The 22458-nt window shown below is 24.8% G+C and overlaps 2 protein-coding genes across 14 annotated transcripts in view; one reads left to right on the forward strand and one right to left on the reverse strand.

Annotated features, from left to right (window-relative positions):
* The window catches only part of LOC126904479 (glycogen synthase kinase-3 beta), a 44171-nt gene that overhangs the window by 162 nt on the left and 21551 nt on the right, over nucleotides 1-22458 (forward strand). The window lies entirely within an intron of this gene.
* Nucleotides 11562-20748, reverse strand: LOC126904476 (uncharacterized). Of its 13 annotated transcripts, none has more exons than XM_050683531.1 (13): nucleotides 20277-20747; nucleotides 19626-20002; nucleotides 19182-19325; nucleotides 18919-19010; nucleotides 17575-17747; nucleotides 16930-17164; nucleotides 16276-16398; nucleotides 15029-15513; nucleotides 14744-14965; nucleotides 14394-14465; nucleotides 13464-13645; nucleotides 13316-13396; nucleotides 11562-12942 (listed from the first exon to the last, which is right to left on the reverse strand). In XM_050683531.1, the coding sequence occupies exons 6-12, from the start codon at nucleotides 17119-17121 to the stop codon at nucleotides 13323-13325; spliced, it is 1350 nt and encodes a 449-aa protein (XP_050539488.1). In that variant the 5' UTR covers nucleotides 17122-17164; nucleotides 17575-17747; nucleotides 18919-19010; nucleotides 19182-19325; nucleotides 19626-20002; nucleotides 20277-20747; the 3' UTR covers nucleotides 11562-12942; nucleotides 13316-13322. The 13 variants fall into 13 exon arrangements, with proteins under 13 accessions (XP_050539488.1, XP_050539485.1, XP_050539496.1 ...); XM_050683528.1 differs by having other exon boundaries at nucleotides 18919-19013; XM_050683539.1 differs by lacking the exon at nucleotides 17575-17747 and having other exon boundaries at nucleotides 20277-20748.

Genomic DNA, 22458 nt, shown 5'->3' on the forward strand with positions numbered 1-22458 from the left:
TAATTAAGAACAAAAAAAATTGTTTTAAATTAATACTGATTTGATATAATATTTAATATTAATTTGATTATTAATAAGTTAAAAATAAGGAAAATGACATATTTAACCTATTTTGTTAATCGTTTAAAGTTGATTGTTGTAAATGTTTATAATAAAAAAAAAAAATTTATTTTACCATAACTTTTAGCTCAATTGGTAAGTTTGACATTGACATAATTAAATAGAAAATTTTATGACAATTAAAAAAATTGTATCGTTAAGATCAATATGCAGTCAGAAAGTTTTATAATTACTATTTATTGTAAATTTATCAGAAAAGCTCAATATTTTTTTGCATTTTTATGGTAATAGATAACTTAAATAGAAGTAATAGTAATAATTTCCTAGGAACTTTTGTTGTTTGTTGAAAAGATTCTATAATTGAAATATTGAGAACTTAATTAATTTTAATGATTTACTTTAACTAAATGTACCAATCAAAACAAAGTTGTTAAAAAGATTTACTCAATTGAGTGTATTATAAAATTTGATTATATTTGTAAAAATCAATTGTTAATTCAGGAGAAAAAACAATCATTTTTTTTAGAAATGATTTATATAGCAACATGTTACAAAAAAAAATTGTAATATTATAGTCTAGTAGTAGCACACACAAATAGAGTAAAAAAATTATTAAATTACAAAGTAAAATGATTTAATTTTGTAGTTGAAACCTATCATATCAAACTTCATTCGTTAATAAATATTTTGAAAACATTAGAAATTAATGATTTTAATTGTCTTTATGGAGACGATGTAATAACTAACTGTTTAATTGATAAATTAGAATTTTTTTTTCAATTTTTGAGAGTAATATCTTCAACTAGATACGAATTGTAGTAATTTGACGTATTGTTGAAAAAAGTAGGTCAAGTTAGAGCAGAGAAAATAAATGATAGTCACAAAAAAATATCTTCTCGGCTTTGCATCGAAGCGAAAACTTAAAATATAGTAAAATAATTTTAATACGAATAAGAAATTTCTTCTTGCAAGGGGCGACTAAAGTGATGGGATCCTTGATCTTTATTGAAGTTATTGAATCTAAATGTGATAAAAATCAAACGAGTTAAAATTTATACTAACTTAAAAAGAATTAAGAAAAAATGCAAAAAATTCATTGCCATATGCGGGTTGGAACCTCGTACCCCAAGCGTGTAAAACATAAATTTTACCAACTCGGCAACCGTACGTTGCTTCCGGCGGTTGAAAAATTGGCTATTTAAGCTAGTTCAAATTTCAAAGTTATTTTTCTCGACTTAAAAGAAACAAACATATTTAAATAAGTTTAACTATCTATACTATATCAATTTTAATTTATATAATATTTATGAAAATCTGTACTCCCCTTGTCAGGTATTTTAAAATAAAATAAAATACAAAACCCAGAATTTTAACACAAAAATAGCATATTTTTGCATACGGTAGTCATTTTTACCATGAAGACAAATCCAGAGGTCAAATTTTTTTTTTTCACATTAAAGTATATTACATAAGCTTTAATTTAAGATATATTTAAAAGTGTCAGTATTTCCGGAATACTTTCAAAAATTAAATTGAAAATATCGTAGTAACAATACGCATGTTTAAAGTTTTGACCCCCCTTGTTAAAGGGGTATGATCCGATTTACAAAAAAAGCGTGCCAGATGAAAGGGGTATATCAATATTTATTATAAAAAAATAATAATATAGATCCATACATTTTTCCAAAAGTTATATAAAATATAAATTAAATAATATAACATATAAAATCGAGATTTTTTTCACGGAAATCGTACGTTTTTCTTTAACTTTGATGTCCGTTTTCACCACGAAGACAAGTCCAGAGGTCAAATTTTTTTTTTTCAAATTAAAGTATATTACATAAGCTTTAATTTAAGATATATATAAAAGTGTCAGTCTTTCCGGAACATTTTCAAAAGTTAAGTTGAAAAAGTTCTACTTTCTATACGCATTTTAAAAGGTTTGCACCCCCCCTGTATAAAGGGAAATGGTCCGATTTTAAAAAAAAGTATGTCGAATGAAAGAAGTATATATAAAGTATTTATCATTAAAGAATAAAGTTGATTCATGCATTTTTTAAAAAGTTATAGCAACATAATGTTAAAAAATGTAAAATATAATATCAAGAATTTTTTCACAAAAATAGCATATTTTTGCATACGGTAGTCATTTTCACCATGAAGACAAGTCCAGAGGTCAAATTTTTTTTTTTCAAATTAAAGTATATTACATTAGCTTTAATTTAAGGTATATATAAAATTGTCAGTCTTTCCGGAACATTTTCAAAAGTTAAGTTGAAAAAGTTAATTTTTTGTAAAAAAGTTACCATTTTGAAACCCCATCCTTTGGGCTGTTAAAGGGTCAAATGTTCACAAAAATATATAAAATGATAGGTAATTATCTAAGGTATCTATAAAAAAAAAAATTATATTGATTCGGTCATTTTTAAAAAAGTTATGGCAATTTTAAGTAAAAAAAATTGAAAAAATATCGAAAATTAGCGATTTTTAAATTTGTAATTTTTTGGGGGATTTCCCCCGTTTACGGGGAACGAGGGAATTTTTTTCAATTTTTGAGGGTAATGTCTTCGACTAGATACGATTTGTGATCTTTTGACATATTGTTCATCAAAATCGGTCCAGCGAGAGCTGAGATTGAGCGTTCACAGACACAAAAAAAAAAATAAAAAAAAAAAAAAAAAAAAAAAAATAAAAAAAAAAACGCATCATAGTAAAATTAATACCTTCTCAGCTTCGCATCGAAGCTAAAACAATGATTTTTATTTTCATATGAATTTAACAAAAAAAATTTTACAATTCTAATCAAATTGTATACACTTATTGAGAAGATTTTTTTGAACAATATTTGGATTGAATTTTTTAGTTAAAATAAATTATTAAACAGATTTGATATTAACACAAAAAATTGAATAATAATATATATATTATATTTTTTACTCTGATGAAAATTTTTTGCAGACTTTTTATTCATAATTAACATAAATTATTATCTGAAAAGTTCTGTGTCAAGCCTTTCAATTTTTATACATGTTTACCATAAAAGTAATTATTATTTTATAATGTTCTATAAATTCTCCGAAAAAATTACAATAATAAATTATTAAATATCAATTTCATACTACGTTGAATTGCTTAGAATCTATTCATAAATTATACTAATTAATCAACTACTATATTCCATATTTTAATTGCCTATTATTTAGTGATTTAAGTCGTATTAATGACGTTATATTCCTATTATTACCAATTTAAATTTGCAAAACTAAAAAAAATTTTTGTATGGTTTTTAATTTATTTTTGAGATCATCCTAATCAGAATTATATTCACTATTTGTTTAATATTATTAGTATTGTAAAAAAAATACCATATTTTTTATTAAGAATATTAGAATAGCGTTTTAGGTTTATTCTATACATATGTTTTAATAAAAATTCAAGTGTATCAATACAGTAAGTATTTTTATGATTTTCTAGACGGAAAAAATATTATATTTAAAAGTATTAATAAATCAGTACAACAATCATTTTTCCAAGTTTTTAACGTATTATTTACTTTACGTGAGTTATTTAAGCTTTTTTGCTTTATTAGTATTATATTTTTAGCATTATTTCTATTTTGTAACCAATAAAAATTTAACGTTTAATTAATTTAATATTAATAGTATCAAAAAATCATAAACTTTTTTAATAAAAAAACAAGGTGCTCTCATTTTTCTGTTGATTTTTAATAATTTAGTATACAAAAATCAAATGTATATAGTTTAAATTTCATAGTTATAATAATCTTAAAGAGAGCATTAAAAATAATATAAAATCAACTACATTATTAAAGGATAAAAATCAATTATAATAATATTAATTATTTTTGTATTACATTGAAACTAATAAATGTTTCTTTGGGTATAATTTTAGCTAATAGAAACTATTAAATTTTTTTTATAAAAATAAATTGTACAAATTAAAGCTAACAATATTTGTAAATAATTATTTAACTAACTATTTGTCATAAACTCTTTAGCATTTATAATCAATGACTTAACTACTTTAAACACTTTACTTATACTTAAACTTTTTGTCATCACTACCAAAAATATACAGCCTTTAAAACACTCGGAAAAATCATTGCTAAATTTAATGAATTTTTGTTTATCTTCTTCCAATTTAAGAGATCTGCTATATTCATTAAACATTAAAATTATTTGATTAATCGGATCTTGACGTAAACGATATACACTAAATTTTTTTGATAGAAAATTGAAAAATATTAAGGCTTCATTACAATGATGACTAAACTTATCGTGTTCTTTTAGTATTTGTTTTATCGTATTTGCTGTGAATTGACTTTATTGAACTAACATTGTAATTCCCATGCTTTCAATAACATTTCTAAGCCAAACTATGGCTTCCATTGGATCGTTAAATACTTGTATAGCATGTTCCGTAATTTGTTGTAAGTTCTTCCAACAGCAAGCGTACGGTATGATAAACGAGGAGTCGAACCTAAATAATCTTTATCCAAAGGTACAGGATTATCAATGTCGTCATTTAGGTAAAATTCTTCGAAATTTTTGACTGAAACTTTAGCACTAGTATACACAGTACCATCCTTTAGTTCCAAAGGTAACAATGTTTCGTGGTTATATATATGTTTTTTTGCGACATCAATTGTTATATTTTTCATATCAATTTGCAAACATGTAAAGATATTAGCTAAACTTATTAACAACAATGCATGACTAATTAAAACCATGCCGAAGAAAATTACAAAAATCTATGAGTGAAAATCTAATATAAATATGAAGATAAAAAAATCATTAAAACATATTTTTGACATTCGTCGAACTTTTATATTATGAAAATACTATAAAATAATTGAAGAATTATTATAACTTTTGATTAATTTTGAGATCAAATAAACTATTTTTACATTTTTATGTAAATAAAAATACTATTAATATATTTTTCATAAAATAAAAACAACATAATAGTTTATATTTGAGTGCAAAAATGACTAATTTATAGGCGTTTCATTTATATTCCACTAAACATTTTAAGTTTTGAAACGTATTATAAATGTTAATTTTAAGTGATAATACAAACTTAAATTTGTTAACATTCATTTGATGTTAAAAAATTATAATTTTAATTTACACATGAACATTTACACCAATGCTTTTTAAGAATTCTGAACTGTTTTATTAGCCCATTTAATAATTCTTAAACAAATATTCCATATTTTAATTGTCTATTATCAAGTGATTTAAGTCGTATTAATGACGTTATATTCCTATTATTATCAATTTAAATTTGCAAAACTGAAAAAAAATTTTTGTAGGGTTTTTAATTTATGTATGAGNAAAAAAAAATGTTTGTAGGGTTTTTAATTTATGTATGAGATCATCCTGATCAGAATTATATTCACTATTTGTTTAATATTATTAGTACTGTAAAAAAAAAATACCATATTTTTTATTAAGAATATTAGAATAGCGTTTTAGGTTTATTCTATACATATGTTTTAATAAAAATTCAAGTGTATCAATACAGTAAGTATTTTTATGATTTTCTAGGCGGAAAGAATATTACATTAAAAGTGTTAATAAATCAGTAAAACAATCATTTTTTTCAAGTTTTGAACATATTTTTTTCTTGCGTGAGTTATTTTAGACTTTTATATTATAGTTTTAGCGTTATTTCTATTTCTTAACCAATAGAAATTTATCGTTTATTTGATTTAATATAAATAGTATCAAAACTTCATTAGTTTTCTAAATAAAAAAAGTGTTTAAAGTGTTATGTCATTTTTCTGTTGAATTTTTCAAATAAATTAGTATACAAAAATACAATTTATATTATATAGCAAAAATAATCTTAAAGAAAATTTTGGTAGTAATATAAAATTAAAACCACTTATATTAACGATAAAAACCTAATATAGAAAAATCAAGCTTTCCAGTCTCTTATTGAAGCTAATAAATTTTCTTAGGAAATAATGTTAGCTAATTATAAGTATAGAAACTATTGCACTATTTTTATAAAGATAGACTTACAAATTAATGCTATCAATATTTTAAAATATTATTCAATTAACTATTTATTATAATCTTTATAACATTTATAATCAATGCCGTAACTACAGAAATTTTAATTGAGTATTATAAATTATTATCCAGTAATTATATAAAAATTATGGCGTTGTAACATACAGTTTAGCTGCCAAATTGTTAAGTAAACTTTAACTTACTTTTATTTTATTACAATTATGGAAAAAATTATATTTTTTGTTTTTATATTTTTCTGTAAATAAAAATACTAATAATATATTTTTCATAAATTATAAACAGCAAACATTAGTTTATTTTTGAATTTATAAATGATAACATTTATGCGTTTCATTTATACATTACAATAAATAATATGTTTGATCACAAAAAAAAAAAAATTAATTAATTAATAGTATAATGAATTTATATAGATATTAATTTTTCCCCCTTTATTTTTTGTTTTAGATTACACACAACACTGAAGATTAGTCGTTAAATAATTTCATAAATAAAATCAAATTGTATTGAATTAAAATTAAATTAGTTAATGAATAAATAGTTCTTGAAAAAGTACACAATAATATTAAACGAATTATTCACCAATTGTTGAAATATGTAATAAACAAAAATTTAAAATAATGTAATATTAATAATGGTGGAATGGTAAAGATGAATTATGAGGTTAATCACGGGGCCGAACTATGTTGAGTTATCAAATAATAAAACATCTCTACCTTACTTATTGTAGTTTATTACGTTAATTTTTAAGGAGTAAAACTGCAAATAAATAAACATTCGAACTTGCCTTTTTTTCCTTTCGTAGTTGACTGAATTAATCTTATGGTGATTTTTCGCTTCAGTGGCGAATATTCATTACATGTATATTGGATTGAAAAGAATTCTCTTCAATGGGACCTGCGTCTATTATGATTTGTTTTTTTTTTTATACTTTTTATATTATACTATGTTTTTACTAATAATATTTTATATGAATTCTCTATATCGATATTGATATTCACAAAATTCTCTCTTAACTTGTCTAAATATTATTGTAAGAATATTAAGTAAAATTAAAACTATATTAAAAATATTATTAATTTAAAAACTAAAAAATATTAAAAATATTTAACTCAAAAATGATGCAGACCAAGGCGAAAATACGCCTGATAGGAGCTGATATATTTTTTCTCAAAAAGTGTATTAAGTTCCCTATGNCAGGCAAAAGTATTACTACTAAGACTAATTTTTTCTAATTACAAATTACGCTTCTTCACTCTTCTTGGTACATTTAAGACTGTCCAGAAATGAAGGCACAATAATATTTAAAACCTATACAAAATACAAACAATATTTATTTTTTATAAGGATATAGATGTGTTAAGTTTAATATAAAAGGGCACAAAAACTCTCTTACTTCGACACACTCCTTCTTCACTCTTTCAACAAGTCCGAAGGTAAACATACATTTCACATTATGTAGAAATTCATATTATAAGAGAGGGCTGCAATCGTTTGCGTGCGGTCGGTTTAGCTGTGATCTTATGTACGAGTTTTGGACGACCGGCAGCAAACGGTAAAATATTAGTATATTACTATATTGGGTAATTTATTATTAGAATTAACTGCGCGTACGCTCTTCCTTATCGCGGTTGCTATAATTATATAATTTGCTATTATTATTTTCATCTCTATTTTCTGCTGCGACCTTTGAAATATGTGTATTGCTCTTTAGTAAAAAGTTTTTACCCACCAGCCATCGCTGATCAGCAATCTTATTGATCTAATAACCTATAATCTTCACTATCAACGATATCAATCCCATCGAATTATCTTTATTTCGATGTGACCGTTGAGTGTTATGTTAAACATGTCACCTCTATAACAAAATTTTAATTTCGAAACGATTAATTTTATTGGATTAGACTACAATTTCTTTTAAAAAACGGTAATAGGTAGAATAAAGATTGTTATGCCACCGACTCGAAAACACCATTTGGGTGGGGACATTTAGTATTTTCGCCTGTTATGGACACGACTTGAATCTTAATTAACTAAAATTTAATGACAATACTCTTCAATATAATAGAACAAATGTAAACTTATTATCACTAAACACAATATTACATAAATTAATATACCATTACTACACAATTATATATTTAAATGGTTTATGTGCAACCTGGTTACTTCATTTATTCCGTCTTGGCATAGAGAAAAGAAACGTTCTCCGCGACATGAACCAGCGGATGGGCATCCAAAAGTTTCTCTATGCTACCGAATTGGCGATCACGGATCTTAGCTGTGGGCTCTCAAGTTGAGGCACTCCACTGTCCGTCATAGGATCATTTCAGCATGACCGCCAACACACAGACTCGCCGTACACCACGACGCTCAACAATTCAGATCGCGTTGGCCGGTGGTACGCAAGTGGCGCTACATCTGATCGGCGGCCAAACAAAGATTATTTCTGTTTATATTCTCACATAAAAAGAAAATTGTTATGTTAAGACTAATGTTATGCTTTAAATATGTAATATATTTAACAATACTTCATTTTAAAATACATTTTAATAAATTTAATTTTTTTTACTCAGTTTTAATATTTACAATTTTTACATAAAAAAATTTCAGACTTCTGTTTCAGGCTTTTCAAAAAATGTTTTTTTGGTTGCTATTTTTTATATTATATTATCCTTTACTATTTTCTTTTATAATGTATACATATGTTCATTAAATATTAAGGTTATTTTGTTTAAAAAAAGTTGTTTGATGGAGATTCATTATTATTTCGATTAAAATTATACAATCTATGGAAATAACTTGAAACTTATTTAATTATTTAATGCTAATATAATTACATTTTATCGATACTTCAACTTAGACGCTTTAGGTCTTTTGAAAATCCGAGAATTTATGTAACTTCAAATTAGTATACAGAGTGTTCAGTAAGTCAGGAAACGGGTTTCTATTGTTCTCATTGTTTGTAACAATGAGAACAATAGAAACCCGTTTCCTGACTTACTGAACACTCTGTATACAGTTTTAATAACTTATCTTTTAAAATACAGTTATTAAATCCAATATTGTTCAAAGGAAATACAGAAAGTATAGTAGACGCTTATTTGTAATTAAACATGAATAAAAAATTTTTTATGTAATTGACTAAAACAAATTTATTATATTGGGTGAAATAATATTTAACTATTGTATGCAACTATGCCATTTTTTACATTAAATTAAACAATTTTCTTGTTTATTTTATAAACTTGGCATTGAACCTTAGAAATTAAAGGCCTATAAATAGACAATAAAATTACTATCTGCTTTAGTTCGTGTTGGAAGTTTATGTGCATTTTGTGTTACTCACGTAATATAAAAAATCAATATGAAATTTCTACACGCCATCGTATTTTTTCTTTATACAGTTGTGTTAAGTATAACAGTTGTATTGGAAACAGTCAAACGTATTGTCTATTTGATTTGGCGAGATGAAATTGATCAAATTTATGCCAGACATTTTAACCGTACCCATAAAAATTTTGGTGAATTTAAAAACGCCGAGAACTTAGAAAAAATTGTTAATGGAAATGGAAACGTTGTGACTGATAAACTGGACGCTGAACATTTAGAGAATTCAGTTAGTTTTAATTGCACCGTAATGATTTGTTCTCGAGAGCAGTTTGACAGTTTCGGTGATATAGTAAAAAACTTCATCAAACCGACTTCTACGGACTTGCAGATTAAAAATGATAAACTTACCAGTGACCAATGTGTCCAAGTTGACGACGCTATGTTTGGTGTTGTTTTAGTACAAGACATTGCACGAACAGCTGGAAGAGATATGTAAAAACTTAGAAACGTCGCCATTACTTGATAATACGGTGGAATATTTTGACATTGGTACGTCTTTTGTATACCTCAACGATTTATTTTGCAATTTATTTTCTATTAACATTGTTAATGGTTATGAAAAAATGAACGATTATACGATCATTACATTTAACATCGTAGTTCGGTCGATGAAGTGCTGATCAAAGGAAGTTATTTATTCATAACAAAAATTTAGTATTTGTCAATACATCTCTAGCTAATATAAATTTACATGGTGAGAAATATGAAATCGTTAAAGTTATTGGCCCTTTTAAGGAAACTACTGAAAATTCGCTATTTTGTGCTTTTATTTCAACAATCAACGATATGAGGTTGATTAACTCTGTTAATGAAGAGGATAATAAACTCTTTGTTTATCTCATCGATAAAGACACCACGGGCTATTAGTAACTTTGAATAAATAATTTCTTCCATATTTATAGTCCATAAACTCTTGTATGCTATAATAATTTAGCATATAAACTAACCTGTCAACGAAACTTTACAATATAATTTGTATTGTCTCGGACATCAGTATAGTTCGTATGCATAGATAAATCATATAAGGCCACCATAGAGATGTTCTGTTAATGATATTCAAAAAAATATATATTTTATATACTTCAAATATAATTAAAAAATGTTTTTTCACTTATTTTAACATTACTTTCGACGTATTTAAAATTTAAACTTTAAAAATATTTGTTATAATTCTTTTTATGTAATAAAAAATATTTATTTTGCAAATAATAATTTAAAAACTAATTACTATTTTATTTGTTAAATTTAAAAAAATATCAAAGTTACATTTTTATCTATTGTTAGAAATTATATTTTTTGTCATTAGTTATAAGTTGTGTTGGAATAAAAATATTGTTTGTTACTTGAATATGTTTTTCATTTTTGTAAATTAAGTAAATTAATGGGTTACAAATAACAGTGATATATTACTATTTTAATAGTCAAAGAGTGAAAATTTTGAAATTGAAGACACAAACAAAATTATTAAAAAAATAATTGACAAAAAATTAATTTTACCTAATTTAAATCAATACTTGTTCTTTTCTAAGCAATATTTTCAAAAAATAAATTAAAAAAACTATTTTAACAGAGAAAATACAGGTTTTTAGAGCTAATCATTTGGTGACTGGCTACAAAAAGAATTGTGAATTTAATTAGTGTAACTATTATTATGTCTATTGCGTATATCACTGTATTTTAATAGGTTTTATTGGAAACACATCATTGGTGTTAGTGATATACAAAATTATTAGGATGCGGTCACCTCCTGTCGTATTTATTGGTAACTTGCACAGGACCGATTGTTGTGGTAAACACACCATCTACTCTAATTAATTTAGTAAAAAAACAAATTCTTTATTCCTATTATTTGTGAAGATATTTAATTATTAAAAACATATTTTAAACATTATAATACAATATTGCACTATATTGAACTTTGTACCACTAATATAGATATTTTAAATAGACAATATCAGTAAAAAAAAATTAGTAAATTTAAAATAACGAAGTAACTTAATAAGAACAATATATTATTTTGAATGAACAAAAAAAGTATACTACATATAGAAATTAAACACAGCATTTATTAATTGTAAGAAAAAACAAATTATTTTACAAACTTCAATGTAACAATACGATCATCAAATTGTAATAACAAACACAACATAAAAAATAATTCATAATAAAATATTGATATTTAGTAATTTAAATAAAGATTTTTGAAAATTATTGCTTACTTTAATATAATTATTCTTCTTTAGTTACAAGTGAAGTTGTAACATTTAAATATACATCATTATGACATGAACAAAATACAAAAAAAAAAAAATTAAATTAAGAGGCAGAAATTGAATACTGTTTAATAATAACACAAAAATAACTATAACAATAACATTGGTATAACTTAGAGGAAATGTAAAAATAAAGGAACTCGTAACTATAAAATTGACATTTTGGGTGATCATAATATATAAGTATTGGACTAACATAAATGGTAGAAAAATGGTAAAACTGAGAAAAATCAATATAGTTATAAGCAAAATATGAGAATGAAAAAAAAAATTATATATATATAAATTGTAATGATTATTTTATAAGCGTTGATAAATTAAACATTATATTTTACGAGAGATTTTTGAAGTCATTTGATGGCAGTGATTTACTGCAAAAGTTACTAAAATTTTTAATTATATAAATTTAACTAAGTCTCTTAAGTATAGTCGAATGTGCTTAAATAACTTAAAGATTTAATGGAATACACAATTCGAGATCAATAATATTTACAACATACAATCAGTTTAGAAACATATCAGAAAATGTAATTTAATTAAATAAAATCAATTATACATTATTACAAAATTACTTGAAAATTTTGTTCAAAATATACAAATCAAACAGAATTTTTTTTATTTAACATACATTGATAAAATAAAATCTATTAATATAATCCGCGATATGGAAAACATTATATACAGAGAAAAAATAAGGAAATTTTTTTCTGAGTTTTTGACAACGATAATAATTTGTTGAACAAGTTAACCAAATTATAACTTTGAGCAATAATCAACATCTAAAAGTCACAATACACATGTAAAATTATCATTGCTTGTCAAGTGTTTTATCATAAATATTTTCTTGAGCAATATAAAACTTCTTATTATAGGAAATAAATACCATTTCTTTAAGAAACTTAAACAGTACATTAAAATGTAATATTAATTTCATTATACTTAGAAGTATATGTATGATTGAATACACAAAAATATAATATCATAGTTTGATAAAAATACAAAATAAAATCAAACAAAACGAATTTCAATAAATTGGTCTAATAATTTGTTAAAGAATTTAAAACTAAATTTGGTAGATAAAATAGTTTAGATATTGCTGTATTGATATATCAGTTAGCCTCTGAACCATTTATAAATTCAATATTTTGCTGTAACTGAAAAATAAAATGCAAGTTTAAAAATATATATAACCATTAACAATTAAATCCAATAAAAATAAATTATACATAGCTTAAAGGGTGTAGGTATACATTATTTATATGGGGCACATGGTTTAATTAATCTCCCATTATATTTATTAATCTTTGGTTACAATTTTGGAAATAGGTTTTTAAATTTTTAAAGATTCTGAGTAAAATCATCAAAACCCAGATATTTTTATGATTTCTTTGGCTATTTTAATAACTTTTAACTTATTTAATTAAAAAAATTTTGTATTTATTATTAATATTAAGTAACATATTAACTACATTAGAGTATTAAAGTTTTAGTAATATTACATTATAAAAAATACAAAAAACAATTTACCTTTAGTTTAAAATGGAATGCTACGAAGAGCAACATCAGCCAAAGTTTGTAGATTGACATTTGGATCAGGTAAGAAACAATCTGATAATATAAAATGAAATATTACTAAATCATGAAATATTTAGTAAAAGTAATGTTAAGTACTTACTCATTGTATCATTTTGACTTTCCACAAAAGTTCTTGATACTCGTTTCTTGTAATGGACTAAAGTTGAATTATTACTACAATTTGATTCGGGACTTGATAATCTACTAGAATTAGAATCTGAGGACACTGGAGAAGACAGTCTTTTAGTTTCATTGATAATAATTTCTTTGCAGTTGTAATCTCTAAAAATTGAATTTATATTTTGAAATTTTCAAATTTATACTAATATTAATAAATCAAAATTTAAGTAAAGAAGAAATAGAATAGCTAATGCAGTAATTGAGCATCCAGAAAGGAATATTACAAATAAAAAAAAACAGCAATTATTTTTGGTAATAGTTAAACTCAAATATCTTAAATTGTTTTCAAATTAATTTTTTTGTGTAGAATAAACATAGAATTTATTGTTGGATAACCTTTAAAACAGAACTAACTACTGTCTAAAATCATCAAGTCCATAAAAAATAATTCATCAAAGTTAGAAGAATAACATTTTTTTTAGTTACAATAAAAATTAAGCAATTTTTATTTCACCATGTATTGTTACTTTTTTAAAATATTTGCATATTGATATTTTGTTTATACAATACATTTTAGCAACACATTTTGTACAAAAATTTTGGGTTATTTAATGTTTTATAATATATTATCAATTCAACATATTATTAAATTCTTAGTATGTTAAGCATTGATAATAGTAATATTTTTTCTGAAATATATACCCACAACATTTTAGCAATTGTTGTGGCTCCTTGAGTTAAAATTTTTTATATAATTTTAAATTTATTTACATTTTCAAATAATTAAAAATAGATGATAAAAAAACCGATATTTTTCTTTTAAACTTTTTTATTTTTATACTCTTAATACATTAGTCTACTCTATTATATAAGAATATTATTATTAATAATAAAAAATAATTTAACATACTCTGTCCTGAAACGTTTTTTTGGAATAACTTGGATAGAATTAGAAGTTACATCAATGGTTTCATCTTTAGAACTACATATAAAAAAAATATATAACAAATCATATAATTATTAATAATTTTTTCTTTTTTACATTTAAACTTTAAGAAATATATTTGGATGGTTTTTGGGACAAGTTGGTAAAATAAGTAATAGTAATTTTACAGGTGATAAAAAATAAAAATAAAAATTTTTATTAATAGTTAAATGACTTTACAAGTTTAAATTGCAATAAGAAAAAAAATATATAATTAAAATGAGTACAATTGTTTTTATTGTAATTGAAAAATAATAATTAAAATTTTTACTTACGTTTCTTCAATTTCAATTTTTGTATTATTATCATTTGACTCATCTGTTTTTTTTTGTAATGCGGTGGCAGCTTTTATACTATTTCTTGTTTCACGACGGGATTGAGCTGGCAGTGTTACACAAAGTATTGATTCCTGTTTGTCGTTTGCTTCTTTTAAATGTTTTTTTCTTCCTTTTCGCCGTTGAGTTATAGTACCTAATGTAGGTAAATTTTTTGGTCCCCTAAAAATATAAATAGTACTATAAATTTAAGTCAGAATTAAAATAACAAATTTTAATAATTACATTTTTTTATTTTGTCGTTTAGATAAAGTATCATTCATGAACTGTTGGTATCGAACTCCTTTACAAGCTCTACTTTTCTTTCCTCTTGGTTCTTCAATAAGTTTTTCTGGGGCTTGTTCAATTTGTGCAGGTTCTAAATGTGTAGTTGAGTTAGAATCGTTAGAATCTTCTTCAATACGTCTTAATGTAAATTTTTTGAAACCAGAGCGATAATAAGATTCAGCCTTTGAATTGTGAGTATCTTTATTACTAAGATTTTTATTTTTCTCAGTATCTAAATTATTGTTCTTAATAACACTGCCAAAAGTACGAAATAGGAACTCTGTTGCTTTAGTATTTGACCTATTTGATTCTGCTTCAATAGCATTACGATATTGTAATATTGTTTCTTTAAGACATTTTGTAGATACACCTAAGTAATCAGGATCCATTACCATAATGCGTTTAGAATTATTACTCTCATTTATTTCACCACTATCAGCTTCCTAGTAAAGGAAAAATGGACAAATTAAATTATGAAAAATAGAACTAAAATACATAATTTACTATTTTCTTCATATTAACTATACTTAATATACTAAGTTTTTCAAGGTATATAGATTTTGTCATGAGGGAAAATTTATCAAAAATTTTCTAAAACACTCTAAATGATAAAAGAAAATAGTTTTTTCATCATATAATTAACTATCAAGGAGTAGTGTTTAAGATGAAGAAATTTAAACAAAAAATGAATTTAATAAGTTAACCATTTGTTATTTTTCTACTGGTAGAATCAGACAAATCTGAAATTAACTTCAAAACTAATGCATTTTTTGTAATATATAGAAATAACAATGTTTTGGCAATACCTATAGATTAAATTATTTCACATACAAATAAATTTTTGGTAAATCTCCAAATAGAAAAAAAAATTAAAAAAAACTGTTAGAAACTCAAATAAGCAAAGGTAAATAGTGAAATCTATAGAGTCTACTATAAAATAACTTTTTAATATAACTTTTGAGGTATTTAAGTTCCATATAATTAACAGTAGGCACAATACTATGCCAAAAGTAATTAAATTATTATATTGTAATATTTGTAATATTTTACAAAAAACAAAATATAAAAATAAAATTGTATTTCAAAGCATTATACCACTTAGAATTAAGGTGACAACTTATTCAGTTTGAATTTTATATTATAAACAATAAATATCATATATGAAAAATAAACATTAATAAGCTAGTACATTATAAAGTTCTTACCATTTCGGCTTTTTCTAGAAATCTTTTTTTTGGTGGAAAATATTTTGACTCATCAATTGTATCTTCTATATCGTACTGCATATCTGACCATAGTGATGTATCTTTAAGATAGGTTTTTTTGCACTGAAAAATAATAGAAGTAATCTTGTTATTTATGGTTTAACCAATACATTTAATTATTATTAAATATTATGATTCTATATTTGTATTTGAGATGCATATGTGACTCACAATAAGAATTCAAACATAAAATAAAATAATAATACTCAACAAATCAACTGTAGGTAATTAAAAAATAATTTGAAAACAAAAAGATAACATAAATCATCAACCTACCATTAGTGTTATTTTTTATAACATTTTTTTAATACAAAAATTTACTATGATAAGAAAATTATAATAACTTATGGTTAGAAAACAATATAACAGTTATAACAATGCAAGACATTAAAAAAAGTATGTGTTACTTTAACACAAAGAGAAGTCAAGTTTCAAGTATGACTTAAAAAAAAAAAAAAGTTTTTCAAAAGAGTAGAGTTAAAAGCATTTCTAGATAATTTGTCATTTAAGAATTTTCCAGACTTATAGTAACACAACAAACTATGGGTTATTTGAAATTAATAGTAATAAAAAATTGTCAACAATTTTACTTACTGTGAGTTGTAATTCAATATTTTGAGAAGAATTTTCTGACCAGCTTCCTGGTCTTTTTATCTTTTTACCAAAATGTTGGTTGTCTTCTAATAAATTTCTACGTTGACTAAATAACATTAAAGCTTTTACAGGCCTAAAACATTGAAAAGCTCCATTTTGACATAAACTTTCTGGGCTAACTTTAATGCTCATAGTTGTAAGTACTTAATATCAATGAATAGTGTCAAAAACTAATCTGAAAATCAAAATACACATAAATTTATTTTATATGGGTTATTTTAAAAAGAAATTTACTCTATATACAGTTATACTTATATATTCAAAAGAGTTAATGAGTTGCTAATAAAAGCAGAATATATTTTTAACATAGATTTAAATAAAAACAATAATTTGCAATAAGTGATATTATATTAAATAAAAAGAAATTATCAATTGTCATTTAATACTTTTATCCTAATTATATAAATGTATCTTTATTATTTAAATATATTTGTATTGTATTGATTTTAAAAATAAGATAAAATTAATTTAGGATAATTACAATATAACGACACTTTTATGACAAGTAAATACTAGAATGAATGGCTAGAAATATAGATCTAAATTAAAAGATTAAAAATCTTTCAAAAAAAATATTTATCTTACCCAATTTTTAAAATAAGCGCCAAATGTTTAAGCAGGCAATCATATTTGAAAATATGATTTTTTGATGACAAATATTTGACGTTGAAGAAAACTTCATAAGTAATATAAGTTACATCCATCTTGGATTATATTTTTACTCATTTATAAAATCTTATAACCACGTAATCTCATCTCTATAATTAAATTAATAATTTTTATCCATAACTTATCAAAATTATAAGTATACACACATACAAATCCAAAGTAAAAAAGAAATGTAAGGAACTAGTTTCTCAAACTTTAAAATGCCAAGGTTTTCAACCTAATTACTTTTTTAGATATTTCAATAGGGAAATCATATTAAAGGACAGCTGATATGAATTTCCAATACACCCCCTTCATAATATATAAAAGATTAACCAATTTTAATAGACAAAATTCAAACTCTTAACTCTCAATCAAACCCATCACTGAGAGTTCAACACCTTACCTATAGCATCAATACATATTGAAATCACTTGGCCAAACATTTGACTTCTGTAAATTACATTTTATTAATTTTTTTAAATTTTCTGCTATATTCAAAATTGTTCTGTCAAAAAAGAAAATTAACTGAACATTAAGTTTAAAATGATATTATATTCAAATTTGAGACTTTTTCATAAAGATAAAAATCAGAACATATTACTTGATTATTCAGTCACTGATTAAAGACTAATTAAGATTAAAGCTTTTTATATGGATTAAATGTATAATAACAAAATGATAAATTTTGATACAACTATGATTTTTTTATCATAATTTTTTAACGTGTTATACTATCATACTTAAATATCACTTTCAAACTGAATTTGCTTATATTTCATTTAACTGAACTAAACTGAACATATAAATTTTTTTTTTCAAATGTGGTGTATCTTAAGGAATATAATAGGTAGCAGTTCTAATTTTGATATTTATTGTTATGATAAACATTATCTTTACTAGACACTTTCTGAACTCATTCATCAAACTTCTATAATTATTTTCTACTTTAGATTATTTTCAAATGAACTTCTAGTATAAGAACAAGGTCAAGAAAATAAATAGTAAAGAAATATCTCAACTAGTTGCCTGAATAATGCTTATTAGATTTTAACAGCCTAAAATTTAATTTGAATTTTGTATTCTCATTACTAAATGTTGAATCTTTTATCAATATCTAAATAACCAAGTAGTGATTGAGATAATAAATATGACTATTTGAGACTGAATATTTTAATACAAAATACATAAAAAAATTAATTTCTTTAATAATTGTCATTTTAATGTATTATTAAGGTAAGAATCAGGATAATTGAAACTATTCTAAATTTTTATTTATACCATTTCATTAGCAATAGCATTTTTAAAGCGGCAACACCCATATTTTATGTCACCTCTCATTACTCTGTTCCATTTCAATATTTTCCAAATTGCTTCTGAAAATAATTTAAATGATCTGAATGATATACATAGTAAATGGATCCTAAACTAACAAAGTCTGTTTTCTTTCAATACCAGGTCAATGAAATTAAAAACTTTTACTAAAATAAAAACTTGTTAACTAAAAAAAAAAATTATGCAAAAATGATTTAAAAAATAATTACACATGGAATTGATGATTGAATATTCTACATGTAATTAAGTGGGGAGAAATGTTGCACACTGTAGTAACTTTCTCATTATTTTAATTAGGTGGACTTCTTGATTCATTTTGCCAAGAATTGTTTAACTTCATGATTCTTTCATATCTTAAAAATTTTATCAAAATACAAAACAATAATTATATTGAACACGAAACAACATATAATAAGCAAGCTATGACTATTTTAAAAATATGTCCATGAGTGTCAACCTTGAACACTCGTTTTGTTTAAACTTGAAACTTATGCAATTCGAAATTGTCTACAACAATACCACAGCTGAACACTTCATAAAATACCTCAGTGGTACACAATGTTTTAACGACAAAAATTTTTAAACGAAATACATCAGGCCAAAGTTTGAAAAAGTAAACGTTTAAATCCTAAGATAACTTAAATTATTTTTACCTGAATTAAATACTGAACAACTTGTGACAACTATGTCTTAATGTTATTTAAGAATTTTCGTAGAGTAGACGCTGATGTAATTGCTCACATACAATAAAAACAATCATCGTAGGCGCGAAATTCGAACAGAAGACAAACGAAGTCCGAAAAAATCTGTTTGAAAGGCACCCGAACACTCAACAGATATAACGACGAACAGAAACTATCTGCGTTAGCGAATGGAAGTGGAACACGCCGCTCACGCACGCACACACACACACGCGGGAGAAACGATTACGTTTTTAATAAAAACTGTTTCATTAATGTCAAGTACAAGATTACAGCTGTAGTAGGGCGACCATGAACTAAACGAAAAAGATATGAAAATGCCTCGTAATCTAAAAAATAAAAACAAACATTTAAGAAACCCGTACGGTTTATTATATGTCTTAAACAATAACGATCCACAGAGAAGTTAATCAGTGTACGGTAAAAAAAATGTTGCAGCAAGTATGCATTTCAAATTTGAACGTTGTCGGTTTGCGAATACCTGCAGAAAGAGCGCACCCCGGGGGAATGTTTGTTAAAACGCCGATAAAAAAGTAGAACATATTGCACCACTATAATATTATAATATCAAACTTATATCAGCCACGATCCTGACCCACTTACCTCTGGTCACATGCCGATGTCCTTAATAACGTTAATTTGTTGCCATCGTCCGTCGAATCGATATTCGGTGGTATTACATTTAAAATACTAATGTGTTTAAACAATATTTATTCCAAGTAAATCTCAAGTGTAAGAACAACTGCCGTTTACCGCAAACGTAATGATTTCCTTTTACTTTCTCGTCGCCTCCCGTGTTTTAAAACGCAACGTCCGAAATTCAAATTTATTTCTTATTCACTGATGACGAAACGGACCTCTTAATGTTTCGCGAACGACTGACTAACAACAGTTGCGTGATATTAAATAAAAATATAAATACTCTTACAGAGTGTCTAACGTAAAAGAAAAAATCTAACGACGGCGGCTGCGGCTGCGGCAATACCCCGCGCAACGAATGGACAGACGCGGAATCGCAGCACTGTGTCCGTGTGTAAAACAGCAGCAGCTGCGGTTGCGAGGCCGTGTTACTAGAAACGTGTGTATGTGGGGGATAGCCGACAGTACGCGGTGGCGCGCGCGACTCATGAGGACGCGGCCTGTCTATCGCAGCGTCCACTCGTGACGTCACAACCGCGGCATAGGTAGTCAGCTGTTCTAAGTCATCGGGACTTGTGCCGACTATACAACCCTCTCTTTACACCCCGTTACCCATCTCCGTAATGGTGACTGTACCTGACTACTGTTCAACAATATTGTTTCAAATCGTCCGACGGAGGAGGAGCTAAACAATCGATACTCCGGCCGGTTCCTCCCACCACAGTATGCGTTGCTTTATTCCTTATTGTGTGCTAAATCGTATTTTCAAGTAATCTCGTTATCTTACAACGTTCGTTAAATAGAATCAGCTGTTATCGGATTTTATACATTTACAATTAATTTCACTATCGCAAAATGCAATTATCATTTTTGTCGCATGTTTTAAACTACAACAATTTTACGGGACACCTGGCCTTAAATTTGAAGGACACTCGATTACTTACTCAGTTATCACGTTTCGACTATTTTTTTTTGTTATTTAAATATTATACAAGTCCATTTATCTCTGGAAAATTTTGTTATAGCCTTCAAACAAATCTATAATGCGCACATTTATATATTAATTCAAATTTTGAGTTATTTCCTAGTTTCATAATAAAATTATCATAATGCCCAACAAAGTGTAAAATAATATTCATTGGCGAATTTTTTTTAAATAAATGAATTGCAAATCATTTTCTTTGTACATAAACAACTATACTTTAATTAAAATCTTAAAATAAAGATAGATTACACTTTCGCTTAATTGACTTTAATTATATAATATTTTATACAAAAGTTGCAGTAAGTATATTATTATGCTAAGACCCTCTAATGGAAAAAAACATTTTTTCATTTTTGAAAAACCTATTAGTTTATTACCGTATTTGAATCAAACTATTCACAACGATATGAGCGATGTAGAACGGTATAAACACAAGAAATATTATGTAGAGTAAAAAGTTTAGAAAGGTCTTTGATTTGATAAAGCTATTTTTTTTTCTGTTTTACAACCGTTAGGTTGGTTAATATCAACTGGACTGGTATATCCTCGGGAAATCTAAGTGCAGTGGTTTCCGTTGCCTTCTGCACTTAGCTATTATACCAAACTGATTTACATGGAGCAATAAGTTTATTAAAAACAATCAATTATTTTTATTTGAAAAATACGGTTAAAATATGCAGACATTTCTTTGTTATTAATGGAGATATTTTTAAATATCTTTGATCAATTCCTTTATTTTTAATAAAAAATCGTAAGAAGCGTTATAGTAGAACGTTTGGTTTGAACTTATTATCAAAGTTTTGTTGGCCTTTTTTTATTGCTATGTTATGAAAAATTGATTAATACTCAATATAATAACTTCTCCTATTATTCCTATTTTGATATAACAAAATGTTTAAATTATTTTATTACATTCGATATTAGAAATCACTGCACTGATGTAAGTATAAAGGTGGGTATGGGATATATTTCTCCATGATAAAATTAATTATATGGCAAAGATATAATTTTCTTTTGTTTGTAGAGATATTGAAAAATTGTATTGTATATATTTCCCCAAGATGAAATCCTAATTAAGTCACTAATTCACTGTATTTGTGTATTATAAATGAGTTGGATTATATTTATTAGATCTAATTTAGGTATATATATATATTTATA

The sequence above is a fragment of the Daktulosphaira vitifoliae genome, unplaced genomic scaffold (genome assembly GCF_025091365.1).
Source record: "Daktulosphaira vitifoliae isolate Bord-2020 unplaced genomic scaffold, ASM2509136v1 Scaffold_4, whole genome shotgun sequence".
Taxonomy (NCBI): Eukaryota; Metazoa; Arthropoda; class Insecta; order Hemiptera; family Phylloxeridae; genus Daktulosphaira; species Daktulosphaira vitifoliae.

Bases quoted from the DNA above. Each gene is read 5' to 3' on its own strand.
- LOC126904476 (XM_050683541.1), bottom strand. From the start codon at position 17,121: ATGAGCATTAAAGTTAGCCCAGAAAGTTTATGTCAAAATGGAGCTTTT. The intron at 16,399-16,929 runs GTAAGTAAAATT...ATTATTTTTCAG, and splicing joins ATATTGAATTACAACTCACA to TGCAAAAAAACCTATCTTAA. The intron at 14,466-14,743 runs GTAAGTAAAAAT...TTTTATATGTAG, and splicing joins AAAATTGAAATTGAAGAAAC to TTCTAAAGATGAAACCATTG.